The following is a 21,572-nucleotide window of genomic DNA, read 5'->3' on the forward strand; positions in this document are numbered from 1 at the left end:
TATTATATTCGCAGTTGTAATATTTACTGTATATCTTTGTTAAACAGTTTACAAATAAACTATTTTGCATAAAAAAGGGGAAAAAAAGAATACCAGTTGCTGGAAACCGCAGGAGGGGAGAGGGCTCTTGTGCTCGGGTGCTGCTTGTGGGTTTCCCCGCATGCATCCCCTTCCTCATTTAATCCCCACAACAACCCTGTGAGGTGGACTCAGAGGCAGTGACTGGCTCCCAAGGTCGCACCCAGTGAGCTTCACGGCCGAGTGGGAATTTGAACCCTCATCTCCCAGGTCCTAGTCATGTATATGTGTGTGTGCGTGCATGCGTGCATGCATGCATGCTTGCAATTTATTGATTTTATAGTAACAAAGAAAAAAAATAAAAACATCATAAACACATTTTTAAACCATAATTTTTTGCTTGACTTCCCTCCGCTCCCTCTTTTGGTTCCATTGTTTTGTGCTTGTTGATGCACGTCCATAAAACCTTATATTCCTAACAGTCCAATTTTAAAAACCTTCTTCATCTTACTGCAAGTGACTTTTAAAGGTTATGCTAATGTAGAAATCCATACACAGAGCTTAAGGAACATGCTTTAAACATTTGCCCTTTTTTAAAGGAAAAAAAAACCCGCCAAAAATTCAAAGTCCTCTTTCTTTCTTGGGTTTCAAATTATCTAATTTGTCCTGCATAGTTCAATAATTTATTTTGCCAAACTTCTTTGGCGGAGGCTTCTTCCTCCTGTAGGGATGGGCTGGTCATCATACAGGGACAAAGTCTTTTGCTATACAAGTCCATCAAGTCCTGTACATCTCAATTTCATAACTTCAGTTTTTTAAACAACAATCATTTTCAACATTCTCTTCAAATCTTTATATGTCTTTTGCCAGGCCTTTTAAATAATTTTACATTGCCACCTCATAGAGTAACCTCTTTTGCTTTTGGCCCTCCCTTCCTCCTCAGGTCCTAGCCTGACACTACACTAAACTGGCTCCTATTATTTCGTTTTGCTTGAAAAGGTGATGTGCTAATTAATGAGCAAGAGCCCTGTGTGTCCTAGGGAGGAACTACTTCCCTTGTTTAGATGGCATCACTCAGCTGGTCTTTGTTGAAAGAGTGCCGTATACATTTCTGATTTTTTTTTTTTTAAGGGGCTGGGTAGCGTTCCTAGCTTGAAAGGCTTGGCTGCTTGAGTCCCTGCACCTTGTTTATAAAGGCCTGGAAACAGCCCGTTATATATTGCTTGCAATTTTTGCGAGTTTGAAAAGCACTTGTGTTCCAGATGCTGGCTAGAAACCTCATACGTCCGTCTCCTTTCTTCCCTTTAAAAGCTTCCATGCCGTACATCAAACAAGAAGAATTCTCTCCCAGGAGCCAAAACTCGCAGCCCGAGGGCCTCCTGGTCAGAGCCCAGCATGAGGGAGTGGTTCGGGGTAAGCTGTCTGAGATCTGCTGCTTCGGCCGGCAGGAACTGCTTTACCCCACCTAGCAGAGATGCCACAGGAGGGGATTTCCTACCTAAGCCGGGGGTTGGACTAGGCAACCTTCGGGGTTCCTTCTAGCTTTGCAAATTGTTGAATCGCATGCTTGTAATAAAGGGTGGGTAAACCTCAGCCCTTAACAAGAAGGAAGGCCATGTTGCAGGATTGGGGATCCTCTTCGTTTTGGGTGAAAAGGAGTTATAGAGAGGGAGGGAGGGCGGGAGATACCTAGGAAAAAATAGTTCTGGGTGCATGTTTGGGTGTGCTGCATTTGTATGAGTGGCCTTGAACCTGTACCCTCAACCAGGTACGGCGGTGACCCTCCAAGAAGGAAGCATAACCCGAGGGACCCCAGCCAGCAAAGTTTCTGTTGAATCCATGCCAACCTTGCGAGGCTCCATCACTCAGGTATCTCCGAAACAAAATAGAAAATTCTTTCCAGTAGCACCTTAGAGACCAACTGAGTTTGTTCTTGGTATGAGCTTTTGTGTGCATGCACACTTCTTCAGATACACTGAAACAGGTATCTCCTTCTGTCTTGTGACATTGATGGACCAAGGGAGGGGGGCAGTTACCAAAACCACCACTTGAGTTTTCATGATTTGCAGGAAGAAGGCCTCCCCCCCCCCCACCCCGGGGTTTGGTCCCTGACGTCTTGACGTAGAACCAGGGGAGGCTCCCTGTCTGATTATGATAGTAGAAAGAGTAATAATTTGCTGCTGTTGTTGTTTCCAACTTTTAAATAGCAGAATTAAGCAATGATAAATCTATCGAAACGACGCCTGTAAAAGCAAATCCTATACAAAGCATTCAGAAACGACATAAATACAGTATAGATGAAAAGCCCAATAAATAAACACCACAACGAAACAACCCTCGCACGTACTAATGCAATCACCAAAATCCTTCACACTACACAAACTTGGGTCTCCAGCTGTTTTTGGACTACAACTCCCATCATCCCTAGCTAGCAGGACTAGTGATCAGGGATGATGGGAATTGTAGTCAAAACAGGTGGAGACCCAACTTTGGGAAAGCCTGCGCTACACAAAACTTCAGTAAACGCACAACACCCACCTAGCCCAATCGCTCAACAATTAAACTCTCCTTGCGACCACCATGTGACTCCATACGCTCAGTTTTCCACTTCAGGGAAACAGCCCAAAACATTTAGCCACCATCTAATCCAGTTTGTGAGAGCCAGGAATATAAGGCCTGCCCTGCAGAGCAATCGTTCTAGAGGAGGAGGCTTCCTCTGTTTCCATTTCCAGGGCCTGGCTTGGCCCAGTGTCCGAGTTCCTAGCTCCCTTCGCTTTCGTTGCAGGGGACTCCAGCTCTGTCGCAGTCGGGGATTGCAGCTGACGTGCTGCTAAAGGGAACCATCACTCGCCTGGCCACGGAGGACAGCAGCCCGGAGAAGTGCCGGGAAGAAGCCGCCGCCTCCTCCAAGGGCCACGTCATCTACGAGGGCAAGAGCGGGCACATCATAACCTACGACGGTAAGTCTCGAACTCGGGGTGCCGTTGGTGTCTGGCACAAGACGTCCCACGACTGAGGAGCGGTGATGCTAGTCCAGTGTTTCTCAAACTCAGGTCTCCAGCTGCTGTAGGACTACAACCTCCATCATCCCTGACCATGGGTGATGGGAGTTGTAGTCCAACCACAGCTGGGGACCCAAGCTTCAGAAACACAGTGCTACCCGGGAGAAATTCCCAGGTGTCAAAAAAGGTTATTTATTTATGCCACTACTGCGCCCCGTGTTTTGTTAGCTCAAAAGTGGAAAGCGAGCAAAGTCCCAACTAAAGAAGAATGGCAACTTAAACTGATGTGCCGCTTGCGGACCTAACTTATAGAACAAGAGAACAAGAAGAACATAGGTTTAAAGAAGATTGGAATATGTTTATTGAATATATGGGGGGGGGAATTGTGTACACTTGAAAACGTGGTCAGCATTAAGATAAATTCAACAGTGTAAATAAGTTTTGATGGATGTAAGAATGGAATACTGGATGGTTTAGAATCATAGAATCCTAGAGTTGGAAGAGACCCCAAGGGCCATCCAGTCCAACCCCCTGCCAAGCAGGAAACACCATCAAAGCATTCCTGACAGATGGCTGTCAAGCCTCCGCTTAAAGACCTCCAAAGAAGGAGACTCCACCACACTCCTTGGCAGCAAATTCCACTGCCGAACAGCTCTTACTGTCAGGAAGTTCTTCCTAATGTTTAGGTGGAATCTTCTTTCTTGTAGTTTGAATCCATTGCTCCGTGTCCGCTTCTCTGGAGCAGCAGAAAACAACCTTTCTCCCTCCTCTATAGGACATCCTTTTATATCTTTGAACATGGCTATCATATCCCCCCTTAACCTTCTCTTCTCCAGGCTAAACACACCCAGCTCCCTAAGCCATTCCTCATAAGGCATCGTTTCCAGGCCTTGGACCATTTTGGTTTAGTTTGTATAAAATAGGCAGGGATTTATGATATGCAAAATGAACTATGGAAAGAAGTCGTTGATATTTTAAGGTTGTTTAAATGAATATTCTAAAATGTAAAACAGAAAATTTAACAAAAATTATAGGGGGAAAAGAGGAACACAGTGCTAGTAGCTGAGCATTGATGGGGGGTAACACTAGTTGACCAGTCTTGATTTGATGTTTGATGCTAATAGCTAAGCGTCACCTTGGGAGTGGCACCACATGGCAACCAAAGAGCCACTTCAGTATCCCTCCCCACATTGTTTCTTCCGGTGTCCTGACCCACGTTTCTGCGTTTTTGACAGCAATCAAGAACGTCCGCGAAGGAACCCGGAGCCCACGGACTGCTCACGAGATGGGGCTGAAGCGGACGTACGATGCTATGGAAGGCAACATCAAGCAAGGGATGTCGATGAGGGAATCTCCTGTCTCCGCACCGTTAGAAGGTAGAAGGCCTGCCACGTGGCGCTTTCTCGTTTCTCTTCAGATACTTAGAACCTGCCTCTCAGTGCGGACAATCCAGGGGTCGGGAAAAAGTTTTAGCCGCGGGCCAGTCCACTGTCCCTCAGACCTTGTGGTGGGACGGAGAAGCTATCGCTGGGAGTCTCAGCTTTGTGGCGGGTTCCGGCTTTGCGGCCCGGGGTTCTGATCCGGCCCGGGGATCTTAGTTTGCCGACCCCTGGCATAATCTTTCATTACAACCTGGGACAGATGTGTCTTGAGAGCATCACCGAAAAAGACCCCTGTGTTTGTGTCGTCAGGGCGGCGTTTCTGAAGTCTGGGTCCCCAGGAGTTGTTGGACTACAACTCCTATCACCCCTAGCTAGCATGACCAGCGGTCAAGAATGATGGGAGTTGTAGTCCAACAGCAGCTGGGGACTCTAGGTTGAGAAACACACTGTCGGGGGGGTTGGCAGGTGGATAACCCTGCACACCTGTCAGGTATGACATGTGGGTGGGTGGGGAGATAAGGGGTCGTCCTGCTGGCCAGTTGTATGGTTAGAAAGCTTGCAAGCGAGGTATAGTATGATTGCATCTTACATGGGGGTCATGGTTTGCCAGTGGTGCATGTGCGCAACAGTGCATGTGTTCAAGCTGTCCCTGCGTGAGCCAGCAGGCTAGAGCCACACAAGATTGCACAAGAGCATCCCAGAATTGGTCTGCCGCGAGGGCCTTGCCCTGCGCAAAGCAAGGCAGAGAGCTTAAAACCTGCTGCAAAAAGAGCTTTTAAGCTCCCCACCCAGTGCTGGATTTACATCAATAATAATAAATAATAATAATAATAATAATAATAATAATAATAATTAATAATTAATTTATTATTTATACCCAGCCACTCTGGGCAGCTTCCAACAAAATATTAAAATACAATAATCCATCAAACATTAAAAGCTTCCCTAAACAGGGCTGCCTTCAGAAGTCTTCTAAAAGTCAGGTAGTTGTTGTTCTCTTTGACATCTGGTGGGAGGGCGTTCCACAGGGCGGGTGCCACTACCGAGAAGGCCCTCTGCCTGGTTCCCTGTAACTTGACTTCTTGCAGTGAGGGAACCGCCAGAAGGCCCTCGGCGCTGGACCTCAGTGTCCTGGTAGAACAATAGGGGTGGAGACGTTCCTTCAGATATATAAGCTAAAGAAGCTATAGCTTAGGGCCCCACTCACTTGGAGGCCCCCCCCAAAAAAAATTAAAGGGAAAAAAAACGGGATGTACATTTCCAAAATATAAGATAAAAAAACAAATAAAATAAAACCTGTTTTGTGTTGTGTAGGCTGCTACGATGTAAGTAATGGGCCCTGCCTACTAGCCTGCTCCCTAAAACATTCTGCATGGATTGGTTGCACGGCAACATGTGCAAATGGCTTTAGAGACCTATTAGGTCCATAAATTACCATATAGCATATCTTCAACACAAAAAAGTGGCAATTTGTTGTTGACAAAGGACAGCTGGAAATATAAAGGGCCCCCCTTACCTTCAGTGGCTTAGGGCCTCATCAAACCTAAATCCAGCCCTGCCCCCACCTTCTTGCATTTAACTCATGGAATTTCAACCAACTGGTCATCAACCAAACAAAATTACACGTGCGTAAGATGTGATCATACTGAAAGAGAGGTTCGGCTGGAGATGTATAAACCTTTGTGCATGCTTGATGTATATGTATTTTATTCTGTAAACATGCTACTCTTGTAACGTGAAACAGCACGTGTCATTTGGGAGAGGAACGGCGTGGTTTTGCGCCCGTCTTAAGTCCCCTTCCGTCTTTTTCAGGGTTAATCTGCCGCGCTCTTCCTCGGGGAAGCCCCCACTCGGACCTGAAAGAGAGGACTGTGCTGTCGGGCTCTATAATGCAAGGTAGGTCTCCTTTTGGGGTGGGGAGGGAGGAGGTTAAAAACTCTTCAACTCCACCAATCCGGGTTCTGATCCAGCTGTTTATTGAAAAACAAATCTCACCTATTAACATGGTAGAGCGTGAGACTCTTAATCGCAGGGTTGTGGGTTCGAGCCCCAACTTGGGCAAAAGATTCCTGGACTAGATGACCCTCGAGGTCCCTTCCAGTTCTATGATTCTGTGAATTGTGAGTCTTTTTTATGATAATAAATATTATGATTATTATTAAATGTATAACAGACAATGTATTCCAACAATTCAAAGAAAGAGCACCAATTGAGCCTGGTCAGGTATAAAGACAGTAGGCAAATTATTTATATTATTTGTATTTACACCTTTTGATGTAGATAGATAGAGATATAATTAAAAGAAACTTGTACAAAAAGGAACAAAATAGAAAATTCTTTCCAGTAGCACCTTAGAGACCAGCTGAGTTTGTTCTTGGTATGGAAGCTCATACCAAGAACAAACTCAGCTGGTCTCTAAGGTGCTACTGGAAAGAATTTTCTATTTTGTTTCGACTATGGCAGACCAGCACGGCTACCCACCTGTAACTTGTACAAAAAGGGGAATATGACAGTATACCTTGATGGTAAATAAACAGTGGATAGTAAATAAATTGGATCAGAAACTTGTATTTATCAATGGCTAGTTTTACTGCTAAATCAACCTCCAAGCTAAATACTGTGAAGTATCTTTCACAAAGGCCACGGCATAAATGCATTTCGGCCCCTTTCATTTCGCACTGCCCCCCCCCCAAGTTGCCAAGAGGCTTCAGAATTCAGCGTTTTCCCCCATGGCAGCTAGGCGTCTTCCCCAAGGCTCAGAAGGGCAGAACAGCCGAGCCAACCTCGCATCATATAGCCCCTTGCAAGCCGATTCAGTTGCAAGAAGTGACATTAAGCACTGAAAAAACAACAACAACCCATGCTTAACACTGTCCACTTAATACTTTCATTAAAAATGGATTGGAGCTGCGGTACACGGGGAGGGAGAGAGAACGCTCTCCCACCCCCAGCCATTTCCCAGCTGGAAAGAGATCTTTCTGGAGGGACGGAGCAGCCGAGAGGCATTTGCTGGAGCAAAACAACATTTCCACCTGCCAACGTGCAGCTCTTTGGTTGTGTGAGCTGTTCTGAAGCTTCCGTCCCTCTCCCTGCTTCCCCCCCCCCACAAAAGGCACCCCGAGGGCCGCGGCCGAGGGCTACGAGGAAGGCCTCAAGTACCCGAAGATCAAGAGGGAGTCGCCTGCCCTGCGGAGCTTCGAAGGCGCCATCACCAAGGGGAAGCCCTACGACGGGGTCACCACCATCAAGGAGATGGGGCGCTCCATCCACGAGATCCCCAGGCAGGACCTGCTGAGCCAAGAGAGCCGCAAGACCCCCGAGATCGTCCAGGGCTCCCGGCCGATGATGGACGGCTCCATATCTCAGGTAGGCAGGTGCCGGACAGGTGTCAAAGCTCACTCCGAAAAAGAAAGGGAAAGGGCGCGTTTTCTCACCGGAAGCCGAGAGCCGTCCCAAGACACCGGAGAACTACAACTCCCATCAGCCCCAGCAGGCACAGGGTGATGGGAGTTGTAGTTCAGCAACATCCGGAGGGGCAAAGCTCCCCCGTGCCTGGTTTAGATAATTATTTGATTACTTGCCCTAAATGGCCTTGGCCCAGTATACCTGAAAGAGTGTCTCCACCCCCATCGTTCTGCCCGGACACTGAGGTCCAGCACCGAGGGCCTTCTGGCGGTTCCCTCCCTACGAGAAGCCAAGTTACAGGGAACCAGGCAGAGGGCCTTCTTGGTGGTGGCGCCCGCCCACCAGATGTCAAGGAAATAAACAACTATCTGACTTTTAGAAGACATCTGAAGGCAGCCCTGTTTAGGGAAATTTTTTATGTCTGGTGTTTCATTGTGTTTTTAATATCCTGTTGGAAGCTGCCCAGAGTGGCTGGGGAGGCCCAGCCAGATGGGCATGGTAAAAGTAATTAATTATTATTATTTATTAAGAATTGCGGCATTGTTCCCCAGAGGCTCCTGAAGGGCGAGCCATTACATCTGGCATGTGTAATGGCTCTCCTGCAGGAGAATCTGGGAATAGAAATTCATGGTAAGACTTCCCTTTCATTATGTATTTATGTATTTCATAAAGTTAAGGCATCGCCTTATTGTAAAAACAGAAACAAAAAGCAAACCCTCCAAGCGGTGTACAAAAAAAGATAAAGTAATAAAATTGTCAATAAGAAAAATTAAGAACGGTAATGTAAAACTTTCAGAAAGTTAAAGTAACAAGAGACTAAAATCAGATCAAAATTTCCTATCTGAGTTGACTTGCCTAGGGAATAATATTTTTAGCAGGCGTCAAAACACTCATTGGCTTTCAAAGCATCTTGGTAGGCTTGTCTAAACAAACAAACAAACAAAAAATTCAGCAGGCTCCACAAAGAGTGCAGTGAAGGCACCTGCTTGATATCAAGAGGCAGGGAGTTCCAAAGTTTGGGTGCTGCCACAATAAAAGGTTGTGTTCTTCCAGATGCAGAATCATCATCATCAAATGTATTACCTGCATTTCACCGCCAGTTTCCCCGGCAGGTTGCATCCATTTAAAATTCAGTATTAACACACATCCCAGGTGTCAAAGGCCATTTGCCCAAAGCTGTGTAGTAACAGCTCTGCTAGCTAGTTAGTTGTCAAACTGCTAGCAGTTAATAATATTATTTTGGTTGTTTCTGTTGGGATTTGTAAACTGCATAAGATTTCTGTTGGAAAATACGACGCGGTAGATAAATTACCTAAATAAAACCATGCAGCGTGCCACAGTCCTACAAAGGGATACGAACCTGTCCGAAAAGGTGGCCTGTTTCGCCTTAAATGGAGAAAAGCTTGCAGGGATGGCAATTTAAAATTGGAGCAGATTTTTATTTGACAGACTGCCTAGTTTTAATAATTACTTTAACCTGGGGGTGTATTTTATCTTGTTTTGTGTAATGGCAACAGAAAGAAACGGTAAAAGCCCCGTGTGGAAAAGAATTGGGGTGGGGGGAAACGTGTGCGTCTGTTTCTGAGGCGACTTCCCATAGCTCTGGACCCACCGAGGCCTAGTTGACACTGCCTCTTCCCTCCTCCAGGGGACACCCATCAAATACGAGAGCAGCTCCGGCCAATCGGCCATCAAGCACAATGTCAAGTCCTTGATCACCGGCCCGAGCAAACTCCCTCGCGGGATGCCTCCGCTGGAGCTGGTGACGGAGACCGTGAAGGCGGCCGAGCGAGGGAAGTACGAGGAGGCCAAGTCGTCCGGGGAGGTCCGCCAGCGCCACACGGTGGTCAGCTCCGGGACCTCGGTCCTCCGCTCGACCCTCCACGAGGCCCCCAAGTCGCAAGTGAGCCCCGGGATCTATGAGGACACCAACGCCAGGAGGACGCCCGTGGGCTACCAGAGCATGTCCAGGAGTTCTCCCATGATGAACAGGGTGTCGGAAGGTGAGTTTCCCTCGGGGGGCCCTCGGCCCAAGGGCTGGTGGGAGCTGAAGCCTAAACTGCAGCCGGGGATGGGGGAGCAACTGACCATTAGGGCACTCTCTAGCCAAAGGAACGCACCGGCCAATAGACAAAGGTGACCCATCCTGGGTACCTGAGCCCGCCAATCTAGGGTCTAGGCCAGGCATAGGCAAACTCGGCCCTCCAGATGTTTTGGGACTACAACTCCCATGATCCCTAGCTAACATAAGGTTACCAGACATCCACATTTCCCGGGGACAGTCCCCAGATTTACAAATCAGTCCCCATACAAAATCCATTGAATTTGAAAAGTGTCCCTGGATTCATTGGGGGGGGGGGGAATCTGGTAGCCTTAAGTTAACAGGACCAGTGGTCAGGGATGATGGGAATTGTAGTCCCAAAACATCTGGCGGGCCAAGTTTGCCTATGCCTGGTCTAGGCAGCTATTCCCAGGTTCCTGCTGCAGCAACAGGCCACCACTGTCCCTCCACAAATTTATGCGGCTTCCCACTGTTCTTCTGCATCCAACTGGTCCTTGACAATTACCCACCCTGAATTTATCTCCTCCTCTTTCAAAGTCATCCAACTTGGTAGCCAACGGCTACTGCTCATGGTAGAGCATCTGTCCTGCATGCCGAAGGTCTCGGGTTCCGTCCTCAGCCGGGCGAGAGCCTTGTTTGAAGCCCTGGAGAGCCTCTGCTGCCGGTCAGTGTGGGCAGCCCTGAGCTGAATGGCCCCGTGATCTGTCTCCATATAAGGCAACTTCCGGTGCTCCTATTTAAGCCAGCCCTTCATCCGGAACTGTGAAGACGAGTCTCACTTTATTTTTAGGGGAAGAGCTGCAGCTGCCAGTCAGTGTAGGACGACTGTGATCCGACTCTGCGGAAAGCGCTCGCATACGTGTTCCTTAGGTCTAAAACGCCTACGTTTTGAAACATTTCGTTCTTAGCACCGTTCCTAACTCTGGCTTTTCATTTGCACCCGGCACCTCTTCAGGGAAGTCCTCCAACCACGAGAGGAAGTCCACCCTGACGCCAACGCAGAGGGAGAGCATCCCGGCAAAATCCCCCGTCCCCGGGGTGGATCCCGTCGTAACTCACAGCCCCTTCGACCCCCACCACCGAGGGGCTACTCCGGACGTCTACAGGAGCCACCTGCCATCACACTTGGATCCATCCATGCAGTTCCACAGGGCGCTGGATCCCGGTACGTCCAGTCCTTTTTGGGCTACTTACTGATTTCATTTTTCTGTCTTAATTTTATCAATCTAGTTTTTATTTCACGTCCATCTCTTGCTTTGCTTTCTTGGCCTTTAAGGGGATTTTCTTTCAGGTCAAAGGCCAGGTGTCCCAATCTGGCCCACCCTCCCCAACCCCTTTTGACAGGTGGGTAGGGCCACAGTCACCTGACATCGAGTGACACCGGGTGATTCAGATTTGAAGCTGGCAGCTCAGTGCTGTGGATGGGCAGATCCTGCCCTTTTCCTCCAGGAAGTGGTGCAGATTGTTCCCTATGCCCCCCACCCCCTGGCCCAGCTCCCCCAGCTAATTATTAGGCAGGCTAGGTTGGTTGATGGCAACCGGCCCGTGTGAATTTGCTGGCAGAGTTGGGATCTGAACCTGCGGGGCCCTGCAATACAGACTCAAACCTTCCCCCTTTAAAACTCTCCCTTTCTCCCACTCTGCCCGCCCAGCCACTGCCTACATGTTCCAGAGGCAACTTTCGCCCACCCCAGGCTACCCGAGCCAGTACCAGCTCTATGCCATGGAGAACACGCGGCAGACCATTCTCAACGACTACATCACCTCCCAGCAGATGCAAGTCAACCTGCGGCCCGACCTGACCAGGGGGCTCTCTCCCCGGGAGCAGACCTTGGCCCTCCCCTATGCGGGAGCCAGAGGTGAGTCTGCTTCCTCCGGGGAGGAAAACCGGTGGCAGCCTCTCGCACCCCTCGCCCCTTTCCCAGCCTGCAACTTTCAACACCTCCAGGTTTAGGACGTAGTGTTGGTTTGTTGGTTTGTTTTTAAGCAGGTTGAGGGATCCAGTGTCAGTGGAGCTGTGGCGGCTAATGGGTTGGGTGCCCCCATTCTTTAAAAACAGAGGCTTTAAAGCGGGGGGGGGGATTGGGGAGCTCTGGCCTTCGGGCAAAATCCGGCTCACCATTTGACCTCTGTGAGGCTGTTTGGGGCAAGCCACACCCACCTGCCCTACACCTCGGGTTCCGTATGACGTCAGGGGCAAGAGTGGGAGTGGTTTAACGGCCAGCCCCTCCCCACAGGGAACTCTGGGAATTGTAGTTCTGCGAGGGGGGAATCGGGATCTCCTAGCAACTCTTGGCACCCTTAATAAACCATGGCTCCCAGAATTCTTTGCGGGGGGGAGCCATGACTGTTTAACGTGGTATCGTAGCGCTTTCGCGCATATGTGGCCAGAGTCCTTGGTCTTCAACTGATGCGCCACGGCCTGATAGACGGTGTAGTCGCAGCAGCGGCAGCCCCATCCTACAAATAAATGGTTTTTTAAAAATTAACAAATGGGTCCCCAAAATGCATATTTGGGTTAAAGGTGGGTCCCCAATCCAAAACGGCTCGAAGACTGCTGGCCTGAGTGATCTTGTGCATATCTCCATTATGTTTCCCCCCTCCCCTTTTGAATTAGGGATCATTGACCTGAACACCATGGCACCCACCATCTTGGTGCCCCACCCAGGAGGGCCCAGCACCCCCCCGATGGACAGGATCACCTACATCCCTGGGACTCAGCTAGCGTTCCCCACCAGGCCTTACAACCCTCCTTCCATGTCTCCAGGTGAGAGCTGCCTCCCCACTAGTTGAGGAGAGCAGGGGGCACGCCCCCCTCCCCAAAACAACAGTGGGCCCCTGACCCTTACGCCCTGGTGGGGAAGGCAACCCATGGCCTCTGTCGCCCTTTGACTCCTACCACCACCCCAGAGTTCCAGGCAGGCTGTTGCCACACCCAGCGCCATCAGTCAGCTTCTCAGTCTTTTTTTGGGTGGGCTGTGCAAAACCTAGCGGCAGCACTCACCTTTGGTGTCTTCTGTGCCAGTGCCCACCCCTACTCCCCGCTCTGGTGGATGCTCCCACGCCATCCATCCTCTTCTCACAATGCCTTAAGGGCCACCAACCAGCTGTGAAGTTAATGGCGTGATTACACTTAACATGCAAGGCTGGGGGTTTTTTTATAGCTTGTCGCGTAACTATTTACTATTGCAGTGGAGCCTCGGTTTTCGAACGTGATCCATTCCAGAAGACCATTCGGCTTCCGAAACGTTCGAAAACGGAAGCAATTACTTCCGGGTTTTTGGCGTTTGGGTTCCAAATCGTTTGGCTTGCGAGACGCTCGGAAACCGAGGTTCCACTGCATTTACTTATTTCATAAAATGTATGTGCTGCTTCGTTGTTTTCTAAAAGACCTCAAGCAAACCTCAAAGTGGTTTATATTAACAGGATTGTTGGGGGCACAGCTTTTAACGCTCTCCTGCTGCAGAGAGTCTGACAAAAATCCCTCTGAGATTCCTGCATCGCAGGGGGGGCTGGATTAGTTGGCCCTTAGGGTCTCTCGTTGCTTTTGGCATTCTTATGGGAGCTTCAAACCAGGAGTGTCTTTTCTAGATAAATCCACGAGCTCTTTCCACTGACTTCCGCCAGCTTTTACTAGATGGCATCCCTTCCCCCCGCCTTTTCCTGCCCTGTTAGGCTTTTTTTCAAGCAGTAGGAACATGAGGGGGACACGGGTGGCGCTGTGGGTTAAACCACAGAGCCTAGGGCTTGCTGATCAGAAGGTCAGCGTTTCGAATCCCCGTGACAGGGTGAGCTCCCGTTGCTCGGTCGCTGCTCCTGCCCACCTAGCAGTTTGAAAGCATGTCAAAGTGCAAGTAGATAAATAGGTACCACTCCAGCGGGAAGGTAAACACCGTTTCCGTGCGCTGCTCTGGTTCGCCAGAAGCGGCCTAGTCATGCTGGCCACATGACCCGGAAGCTGGACACCGGCCAGTAAAGTGAGATGAGCGCCGCAACCCCAGAGTCGGACGCGACTGGACCTAATGGTCAGGAGTCCCTTTACCTTTTAGGAACATGAGGGGCAGGGGGAACCCTAGATGTCAGGAGGACTTAAGAATTTCTTGCGGACTCTGGCACCCTCTCCAAACTACAATTCCCAGGATTCCTTGTGGGGAGCCATGACGGCAACGAAACCCCTGCGAGCTGTGTCGTGTCCCCTGGCCTTGTTACGCAAACGGACCCTCTTGTTTCCCCACCCACCCCGCAAAACCCATGTTTCTCCTTTTCCCTCCTCACCAGGGCACCCTTCGCATCTGGCAGCCTCCGCCGCGGCCAACGCTGAGAGAGAGAGGGAGCGCGAGAGGGAAAAGGAGCGGGAACGGGAGCGCGAGAGGGAGAGGGAGCGCGAGAGGGAGCGAGAGAGAGAGAGGGAGCGGATAGCCGCCGTTCCCAGCGAGCTCTACCTGCGCCCAGGTGAGTGCCCAGAATGCCTTCTCCAGCTGCTGCTTCCGCCCCCTCCTTTTTGATACCTCAGAGCCTAAGTGATTGTGTGTATAATCTTTGCTAGTGGGAGGGAGTTCCTCTGTCACTAGGAGGCAGGTGGTTTAAAGAAATCTTTAGCTAGGGTAAAAGAGTATATTGGAAAATGATATATAATGAATTGGGGAAAAAATGTTTAAAAATACCTTTCCAAAAACACACACACACCAGAGTCCTTTTTGTTGAGGATAATTCAGAGGGAAGTGGCCAGGTGTCAAAAAATACTATTTATGTATGCTGCTACTGTGGCCTGTGTTTTGTTAGCCCCAAAATGGAAAACGAGCGAGGTGCCAACTAAAGAAGGATGGCAGCTTAAACTGATGGAATATGCGCAGCTTGCAGATTTAATATATAGAATGAGAGAACAAGAAGAATGAACGTTTAAAGAAGACTGGAAAATGTTTCCTGAATATATGGGTGAAAATTGTGTGCATTTAAAAACGCTAGCAGCGTTAAGATAAATCCAACAGTGTAAATAAGTTTTGATGGATGTAACAATGGATTGCTGAATGGTTTAGTTTATGTAAAATATGCAGGGATGTGTGGTATGCAAAATGAACCACGGAAAGAGGTTGTTTAAATGAATATTTTGAAATGTAACTTAGAAATTGTAATAAAAATTATATATATATAAAAAGCTTTAGCGGGGGGTGGGGGGGTGGAGGTGATTTTTCGCCCCATGGCTGGCGTTACACCCCAGGAGAGGGACTATGAGCAACATCCTGGGAGGAGCTTTTGCCTCTAGAGTGATGCCAACAGGGCGGTGATTCCCTGAGGAAACTGAGGACTAGGCATTTGATCCCGCTAACGTGGTCCTTGGCTAATTTCCCAGAGTAGTTTAATGGTCAGTCCCTCTTCGCAGGTAACTGGGAATTGTCCTAGTGGCTCTCAGCACCCTAAGCAAATGACGGCTCCCAGATTTCCTCTCCCAGAGCTGTAACTCGCCGAGTTTCCTGTTGACGCTTAAACCACTTTGGGAATTGTAGCTCTGGGAGGGGGCCTCCTAACAGCTCTAGGCAACCCTGACCAAATTGCAGTGGTATCTTGGTTCTCAAACTTAATCCGTTCCGGAAGTCCGTTCTAAAACCAAAGCATTCCAAAACCAAGGTGAGCTTTCCCATAGACAGTACAGTGGTGCCCCGCTAGACGAAAATAATTCGTTCTGCGAAAATTTTCGTCTAGCGGGTTTTTCGTCTTGCGGAGCGGCAATGACAGCCGCGCTCCACAAAACGAAAAAAAAAAAGACGGAAATTTTTCGTCTTGCGAGGCAGCCCCATAGACTTTTTCGTCTAGCAGGGCAGCCTTCCGCTAGACGAATGCCTTCGTCTAGCGAGTTTTTCGTCTAGCAAGGCATTCGTCTAGCGGAGCACCACTGTAATGCAAAACGGATTAATCTGTTCCAGACTTTTAAAAACAACCCCTAAAATAGCAATTTAACATGAATTTTACTATAAAATGAATAAGACAGGATTGTAGATGATAAGAATTAAAATTATTGCTTTTTCTTACCTGCACTGATGATAGTCATTGTTTGGATGGGGGGCTTTTCCGGAGTCACACAATCAATCAATCAATCAATCAATCAGTAGCTGAACTGGGTTCCACACAGTCATGAAAACAAGTTAACGAAAAAGCCTCAAAAACAAAAGCGTCAAACTTAATTCGTTCTGGAAGTCCATTCGACTTCTGAAACATTCAGAAACCAAGGCACAGCTTCCGATTGGTGCAGGAGCCCCGGAAACAATAGCTGACAGCCACACTGGATGTTTGGCTTCAGAAAAAAAGTTCAAAAACCGGAACACTTACTTCCAGGTTTTCAGCATTTGGGAACCAATCCTTTGGGAGAAGCCACAAAAGTGGTACCGCAGTGCTTCAAAGTACAGTGTGGATGTGGCCCTAGAAGCAGTGACTCAGATTTCTGGACAAAAAAAAAAAATCCTTCCAGTAGCACCTTAGAGACCAACCAAGTTAGTTCTTGGTATGAGCTTTCGTGTGCATGCACACTTCTACCAAGAACTAACTTAGTTGGTCTCTAAGCTGCTACTGGAAGGAATTTTTTATTTTATTTAGTTTTGACTATGGCAGACCAACCTACCTGTAATCAGATTTCTGGGACCAACATAAAACTCTTCAAACCTCCTGGTTCGTTTCCGCTACTGCCGGATGGGACAGTTGCTTCATTCCCAATATTTGTTATATTCTTCAGGCGCTGAGCAGCCAGGAAGGCCCGGAAGCCACGGCTATGTCCGCTCGCCGTCCCCGTCGGTCCGCAGCCAGGAGAGCGTTATGCAGCAGCGGCCGAGCATCTTCCAGGGATCGAACGGGACGAGTGTCATCACCCCGCTGGACCCCTCTGCACAGCTGCGCATCATGTACGCTTGTTTTAATTCCTTTGTGCAGCCAGGATCCTGTTTGCCCATGACTGACATTCCCCGTGGTTTATACAAAGTTGCATCAGGCACTCCCAAGGCGGGACGGTTGCTCTGTGCAAACAGGGACGCACTCAGTCTTCTCTTAAACCAGTTTCCCAAAGTTGGGTCTCCAGCCGTTTTGGGACTACAACTCCCATCATCCCTAGCTAGGAGGACCAGTGGTCAGGGATGATGGGAATTGTAGTCCCAAAAAAACAGCTGGAGACCCAAGTTTGGGGAACACAGTCTTAAAGGGATACATCTCTCCTCAAAGCCCAAGTTGCTCAGTGCTTGTAAAAAAGTGTGTTAATTCCTTACGGCTGATATAGCTCGGAGACGGGGTTATTGTAAGGACCGGCTGAAGGAGAAGACCAACCACCTTTCAGATCTTTCAAAAGGGCTGCCAGGAGGAAGACTGAGGAAACCTGTTCCCTGTCCCTCAAAATTGGAAGGGATAGGATTCTATTGAAACATTAGGAAAAGATTTCTGATGGGAAGAGCTTTTCGGCCGTGGAACACCCAGCCTTAAGAAGATAGCAGACTCTCCTTCGCAGGAGATCTTTGAAGCAGAGGCTGGAGTGGAGACAAAACTCGAGGAGGGGGGCAGTTGCAAGCCTTATCTTTGCTGAAGCAGGGGGTTAGAATTGTTGGCCTCTAGGGTCACTTCCAACTCAGTGAGTTGCACCCAAGAGTAGTTGGGCTCAGAGTCAGCCCCCGCTGTAATGAATGGATACGGCTAAGTTAATAGAATCATAGAATCCTAGAGTTGGAAGAGACCACAAGGGCAATCCAGTCCAACCCCCTGCCAAGCAGGAAACACCATCAAAGCATTCCTGACAGATGGCTGTCAAGCCTCCGCTTAAAGACCTCCAAAGAAGGAGACTCCACCACACTCCTTGGCAGCAAATTCCACTGTCGAACAGCTCTTACTTTCAGGAAGTTCTTCCTAATGTTTAGGTGGAATCTTCTTTCTTGTAGTTTGAATCCATTGACCCGTGTCCGCTTCTCTGGAGCAGCAGAAAACAACCTTTCTCCCTCCTCTACATGACATCCCTTTATATATTTGAACATGGCTATCATATCACCCCTGAACCTTCTCTTCTCCAGGCTAAACATACCCAGCTCCCTAAGCCGTTCCTCATAAGGCATAGTTTCCAGGCCTTTGACCATTTTGGTTGCCCTACTCTGGACACGTTCCAGCTTGTCAGTATCCTTCTTGAACTGTGGTGCCCAGAACTGGACACAGTTAATAGGACTTAGCTGGACGCAACCCTATGAGTCTGTGCCAACAGTTGACGATAGCGCCACCCTTGCTGTATAACTCAAAATGTCCTAATGCGTCCTCTTTTTGTTCCGACCAACAGGCAGATTCCCCCTGGCACTCCCACCATCACCCAGAACTTGCCCACTTCCCGATACAACACGGCCGCTGACGCTCTGGCCGCCCTCGTAGATGCTGCTGCTTCGGCTCCCCAGATGGAGGTGGCCAAGTCCAAAGAGAGCGGCAAGCACGACGGGGGCCGCATCGAGGAGAACCCGGGGCGCAGATCGGCGGTCGTGAGCGAGCAGCAGCAGCAGCAGCAGATGGAGCAGAAGGCGATGGAGGCGGAGAAGAGGGGGCCCCCGGGCCTGTACCCCTCGTCCTCGTCCAGCTACTCCTCGTCGGGGAAGTCCCAGCCCTCCTCGTCCATCTACTCGGATGCCGGGAAGGACAAGGGCCCCCCTTCCATATCCAAGTATGAGGAGGAGCTCCGGACACGCGGCAAGACCACCATTACGGCGGCCAACTTCATCGACGTGATCATCACACGACAGATCGCCTCCGACAAGGACGCCCGCGATCGCGGCTCCCAGAGCTCAGATTCCTCCAGCAGCCGTATGTCCTCATAGTTTTCCTTTGCCCTCCTTAGCCCTGGCTACAGGTTTGGCCCGTTTAGGCGCAGGGCAGTGGTTCTCAAACTTTTATGGCCCACAAACCCATCCCCAACTCCCCCCTACCCTTTACAAAGTGTTATTCAGGGTAGCGGTTTCCCTCTTGGACTACTGCAATACGCTCTACGTTGGGCTACCTTTGAAGGTCGCTTGGAAACTACAACTATTCCAGAATGCGGCAGCTAGACTGATGACTGGGAGTGGCCGCCACGACCACATAACTGGTCCTAAAGGATTCGTGTTGGCTCCCAGTACGTTTCCGAGCACAATTCAAAGTGTTGGTGCTGACCTTTCAAGCCCTAAACAGCCTCGGCCCAGTATACCTGAAGGAGCGTCTCCACCCCCATTGTTCTGCCCAGACACAGATCCAGCTCCGAGGGCCTTCTGGTGGTTCCCTCGCTGTGAGAAGCGAGATTACAGGGAACCAGGCAGAGGGCCTTCTCGGTGGTGGCATCCACCCTATGGAACTACCTCCCACCAGATGTTAAACGAAACTGTCCCGAAAGGGGTTCGGCGAAATGTACTTTGTAAACCCCTTTGAGAAGAAAGGCTTTCAAACATGGATGGATGAAAAGGTTAATCGGGGATCCCCAAGCTGTTTTGGGGTTGGGGGGCTGAGGACACATATGGAAATCTAAGGAACGGTCTAAAGCACCACAAAATACCCATTTCACAGAATTAAAACCAGTGGGTGCTCAACTCCTCTGTCAACAACAGACAAAACACCTGCACACATAACCTAAAACACAGACAGAAAACAGGATTCCCCTTTAAAATACTTTAAATGGGGAAGGGGCCTATAGTGTCTCCCCAAAGGCAGGATACCCACCTGCACCCCTATTTATACGGGTTTGCCTGGGAAACACAGTCAGCCATCTCTCATCCAAAGTGCGAACCACAGGTCTACACCAGCGGATGGACCTGACTTGATACTACCAGAGGCAGGTCAGGGTTGGGCCTTGTGAATGACCCCTGTCTCTCACTCTTCCTCGATCCATGTAGTTTCCTCCTCCCACCGCTACGAGCCCCCCCGAGATGCCATCGAGGTGATCAGCCCCGCAAACTCGCCGGTCCCTCCCCAGGAAAAGATGCTGCCTTATCAACAGGAAGCCCCCAAAATGAGCCAGGCAGAACGTAAGTCCTCACCCCCCCCCCCCGGTGCTGTGCGGGATTGGGGCAGCCTCTCGACTCGCATCTTCGCGCAGGGAGGGCGAATCGGGTGCAGACGGGGTTTTTTATTCATTTATTCAGAGTCGCAGGTCACAAACAACAAATGACAAATCTTAAAACCAAACAGAGTTGCAGGCCAAAATGCATACATATGTACGGACAGAACAAGCTGGCAAGTAATTCGCAATTAAGAGTTGCATATCTCTTTTTGCAGTGTGGAAAGAGAATCTTGCAACCCGGTAGCTGAAGCGTCTGTTATCAAGTCCCACCGAGCGCCATAGGGACGTTCTGATTTTATCTTTTCTGAGTGCAAATGAGTTCCTCTCCCGTGGAGGCCGAGAAGCGCTATAGAGGGCCACAGGCTCCCCACCTTCTTGCGTTGTGAATCCTCTTCTTTTCTAACTAGGAGACTGCAACCGTCAGTATGAGGGGTCGATCCACTCTTACAGGCAGCAGCAAGATTCTCCATCGCCACAGCAGCAGCAGCAGCAGCAGCAGCAGCCTCCTCCTCCTCCGCCACCTGCGCAGGGCGAAGGGATGGGGCCCGTGCCACGAACACACCGCCTGATCACCCTGGCCGATCACATCTGTGTAGGTTTGCGTACTTGAGCACCTCTTTAGGAAACTTCCCTGATGTTTTCACCTGAGGTTTACCCCCCCCCCCCCGATTCTCACCGCTGCTTATAGGAACTCGCGTAGTTGCCTAGATACTTGCATTGTCTAATATGGTCCATTTCTTGTTCCAGTTCCTCAAATTTGTACAGCGCCTGATTGAAAAAACAAACAAACCTTCAAAGAGGTGGTGCAATAAAGGATAAAACAAAATGATCAAAAAGAAAAACTGACAATCGTAATTCAAGACTTTCGAAAAGTAACAACCGACTAAAATTAAAATGCGCACCAGCTTTCTAAGCATCTGGATAGGCCCGTCTAAGCAAAAGAAATTCAGCAGGAGCCAGAAAGAGTATAGTGACAGCACCAGCATAATTTCAATAGGCAGGGAGTTCCAAAGTGTAGGCTCTAAATGGGCCCAGTGGTATAAGGTGGCTTCCTGCTTTAAATCAGCTTTTTATTAGAGACCCATGAGGACTAGAAGATTGGTTTAGTTTCACGGGAAGGGCTGGAGCACACATTTTGCATGCAGAGGGTCCCCGGTTTGATCCCCAGCACCTCTGGGTAGGACTTGGAAAGCCTCCCTTCCTGAAGTGCTGGAGAGCTTCTCCCAGGACGAACGCTGAGCTTGGTGGATCATCAACCTGCAAATGCTGAGCTAGGTGGATCATCAAGTCAGTTTCCTAAGCAACTGGTGTTCATCATCAGGGCAGGAATTGAGTTGGTTTGTGGGATGTAATTGAGAAGGGGAGGCATGCGTCGCTACCATCACTCTGGATCCTAGGATCTTTTGCAAACCTGTGAGGTGTTTTTGGAGGTGAGACTAAAATAATAATAATAATAATAATAATAATAATAATAATAATAATAATAATAATTATTAATAATTGGGATTCTCTGCAAAATTCCTTATCCCCAAAGCCAATTAAACACTGAGTCTACACTGGCTAGTTCCTTTTTTTGTAGGAAAGTTGGGCACCCTTCATCTTATAATTTCTAAAACACACACACGCTGCTTTTACACAATTCACAACAAAAACATTTAAAGGTTTCTCCCCCT

The 21,572-nt window shown here is 49.0% G+C and overlaps 1 protein-coding gene across 5 annotated transcripts in view; it reads left to right on the plus strand.

Annotated features, from left to right (window-relative positions):
• Positions 1-21,572, plus strand: part of NCOR1 (nuclear receptor corepressor 1) — a 101,104-nt gene that overhangs the window by 69,228 nt on the left and 10,304 nt on the right. For all 5 annotated transcript variants that reach the window (XM_033172276.1, XM_033172280.1, XM_033172277.1 and 2 more), the window contains exons 27-41: positions 1,330-1,431; positions 1,787-1,887; positions 2,804-2,978; positions 4,256-4,396; positions 6,215-6,298; positions 7,515-7,768; positions 9,456-9,810; positions 10,825-11,034; positions 11,522-11,728; positions 12,487-12,636; positions 14,148-14,321; positions 16,594-16,759; positions 18,163-18,674; positions 19,733-19,864; positions 20,307-20,491. In XM_033172276.1, coding sequence (XP_033028167.1) covers positions 1,330-1,431; positions 1,787-1,887; positions 2,804-2,978; positions 4,256-4,396; positions 6,215-6,298; positions 7,515-7,768; positions 9,456-9,810; positions 10,825-11,034; positions 11,522-11,728; positions 12,487-12,636; positions 14,148-14,321; positions 16,594-16,759; positions 18,163-18,674; positions 19,733-19,864; positions 20,307-20,491 — 2,948 coding nt within the window. The remainder of the gene's footprint in view (positions 1-1,329; positions 1,432-1,786; positions 1,888-2,803; positions 2,979-4,255; positions 4,397-6,214; positions 6,299-7,514; positions 7,769-9,455; positions 9,811-10,824; positions 11,035-11,521; positions 11,729-12,486; positions 12,637-14,147; positions 14,322-16,593; positions 16,760-18,162; positions 18,675-19,732; positions 19,865-20,306; positions 20,492-21,572) is intronic.

The sequence above is a fragment of the Lacerta agilis genome, chromosome 15 (assembly GCF_009819535.1).
Source record: "Lacerta agilis isolate rLacAgi1 chromosome 15, rLacAgi1.pri, whole genome shotgun sequence".
NCBI classification, from domain to species: Eukaryota; Metazoa; Chordata; class Lepidosauria; order Squamata; family Lacertidae; genus Lacerta; species Lacerta agilis.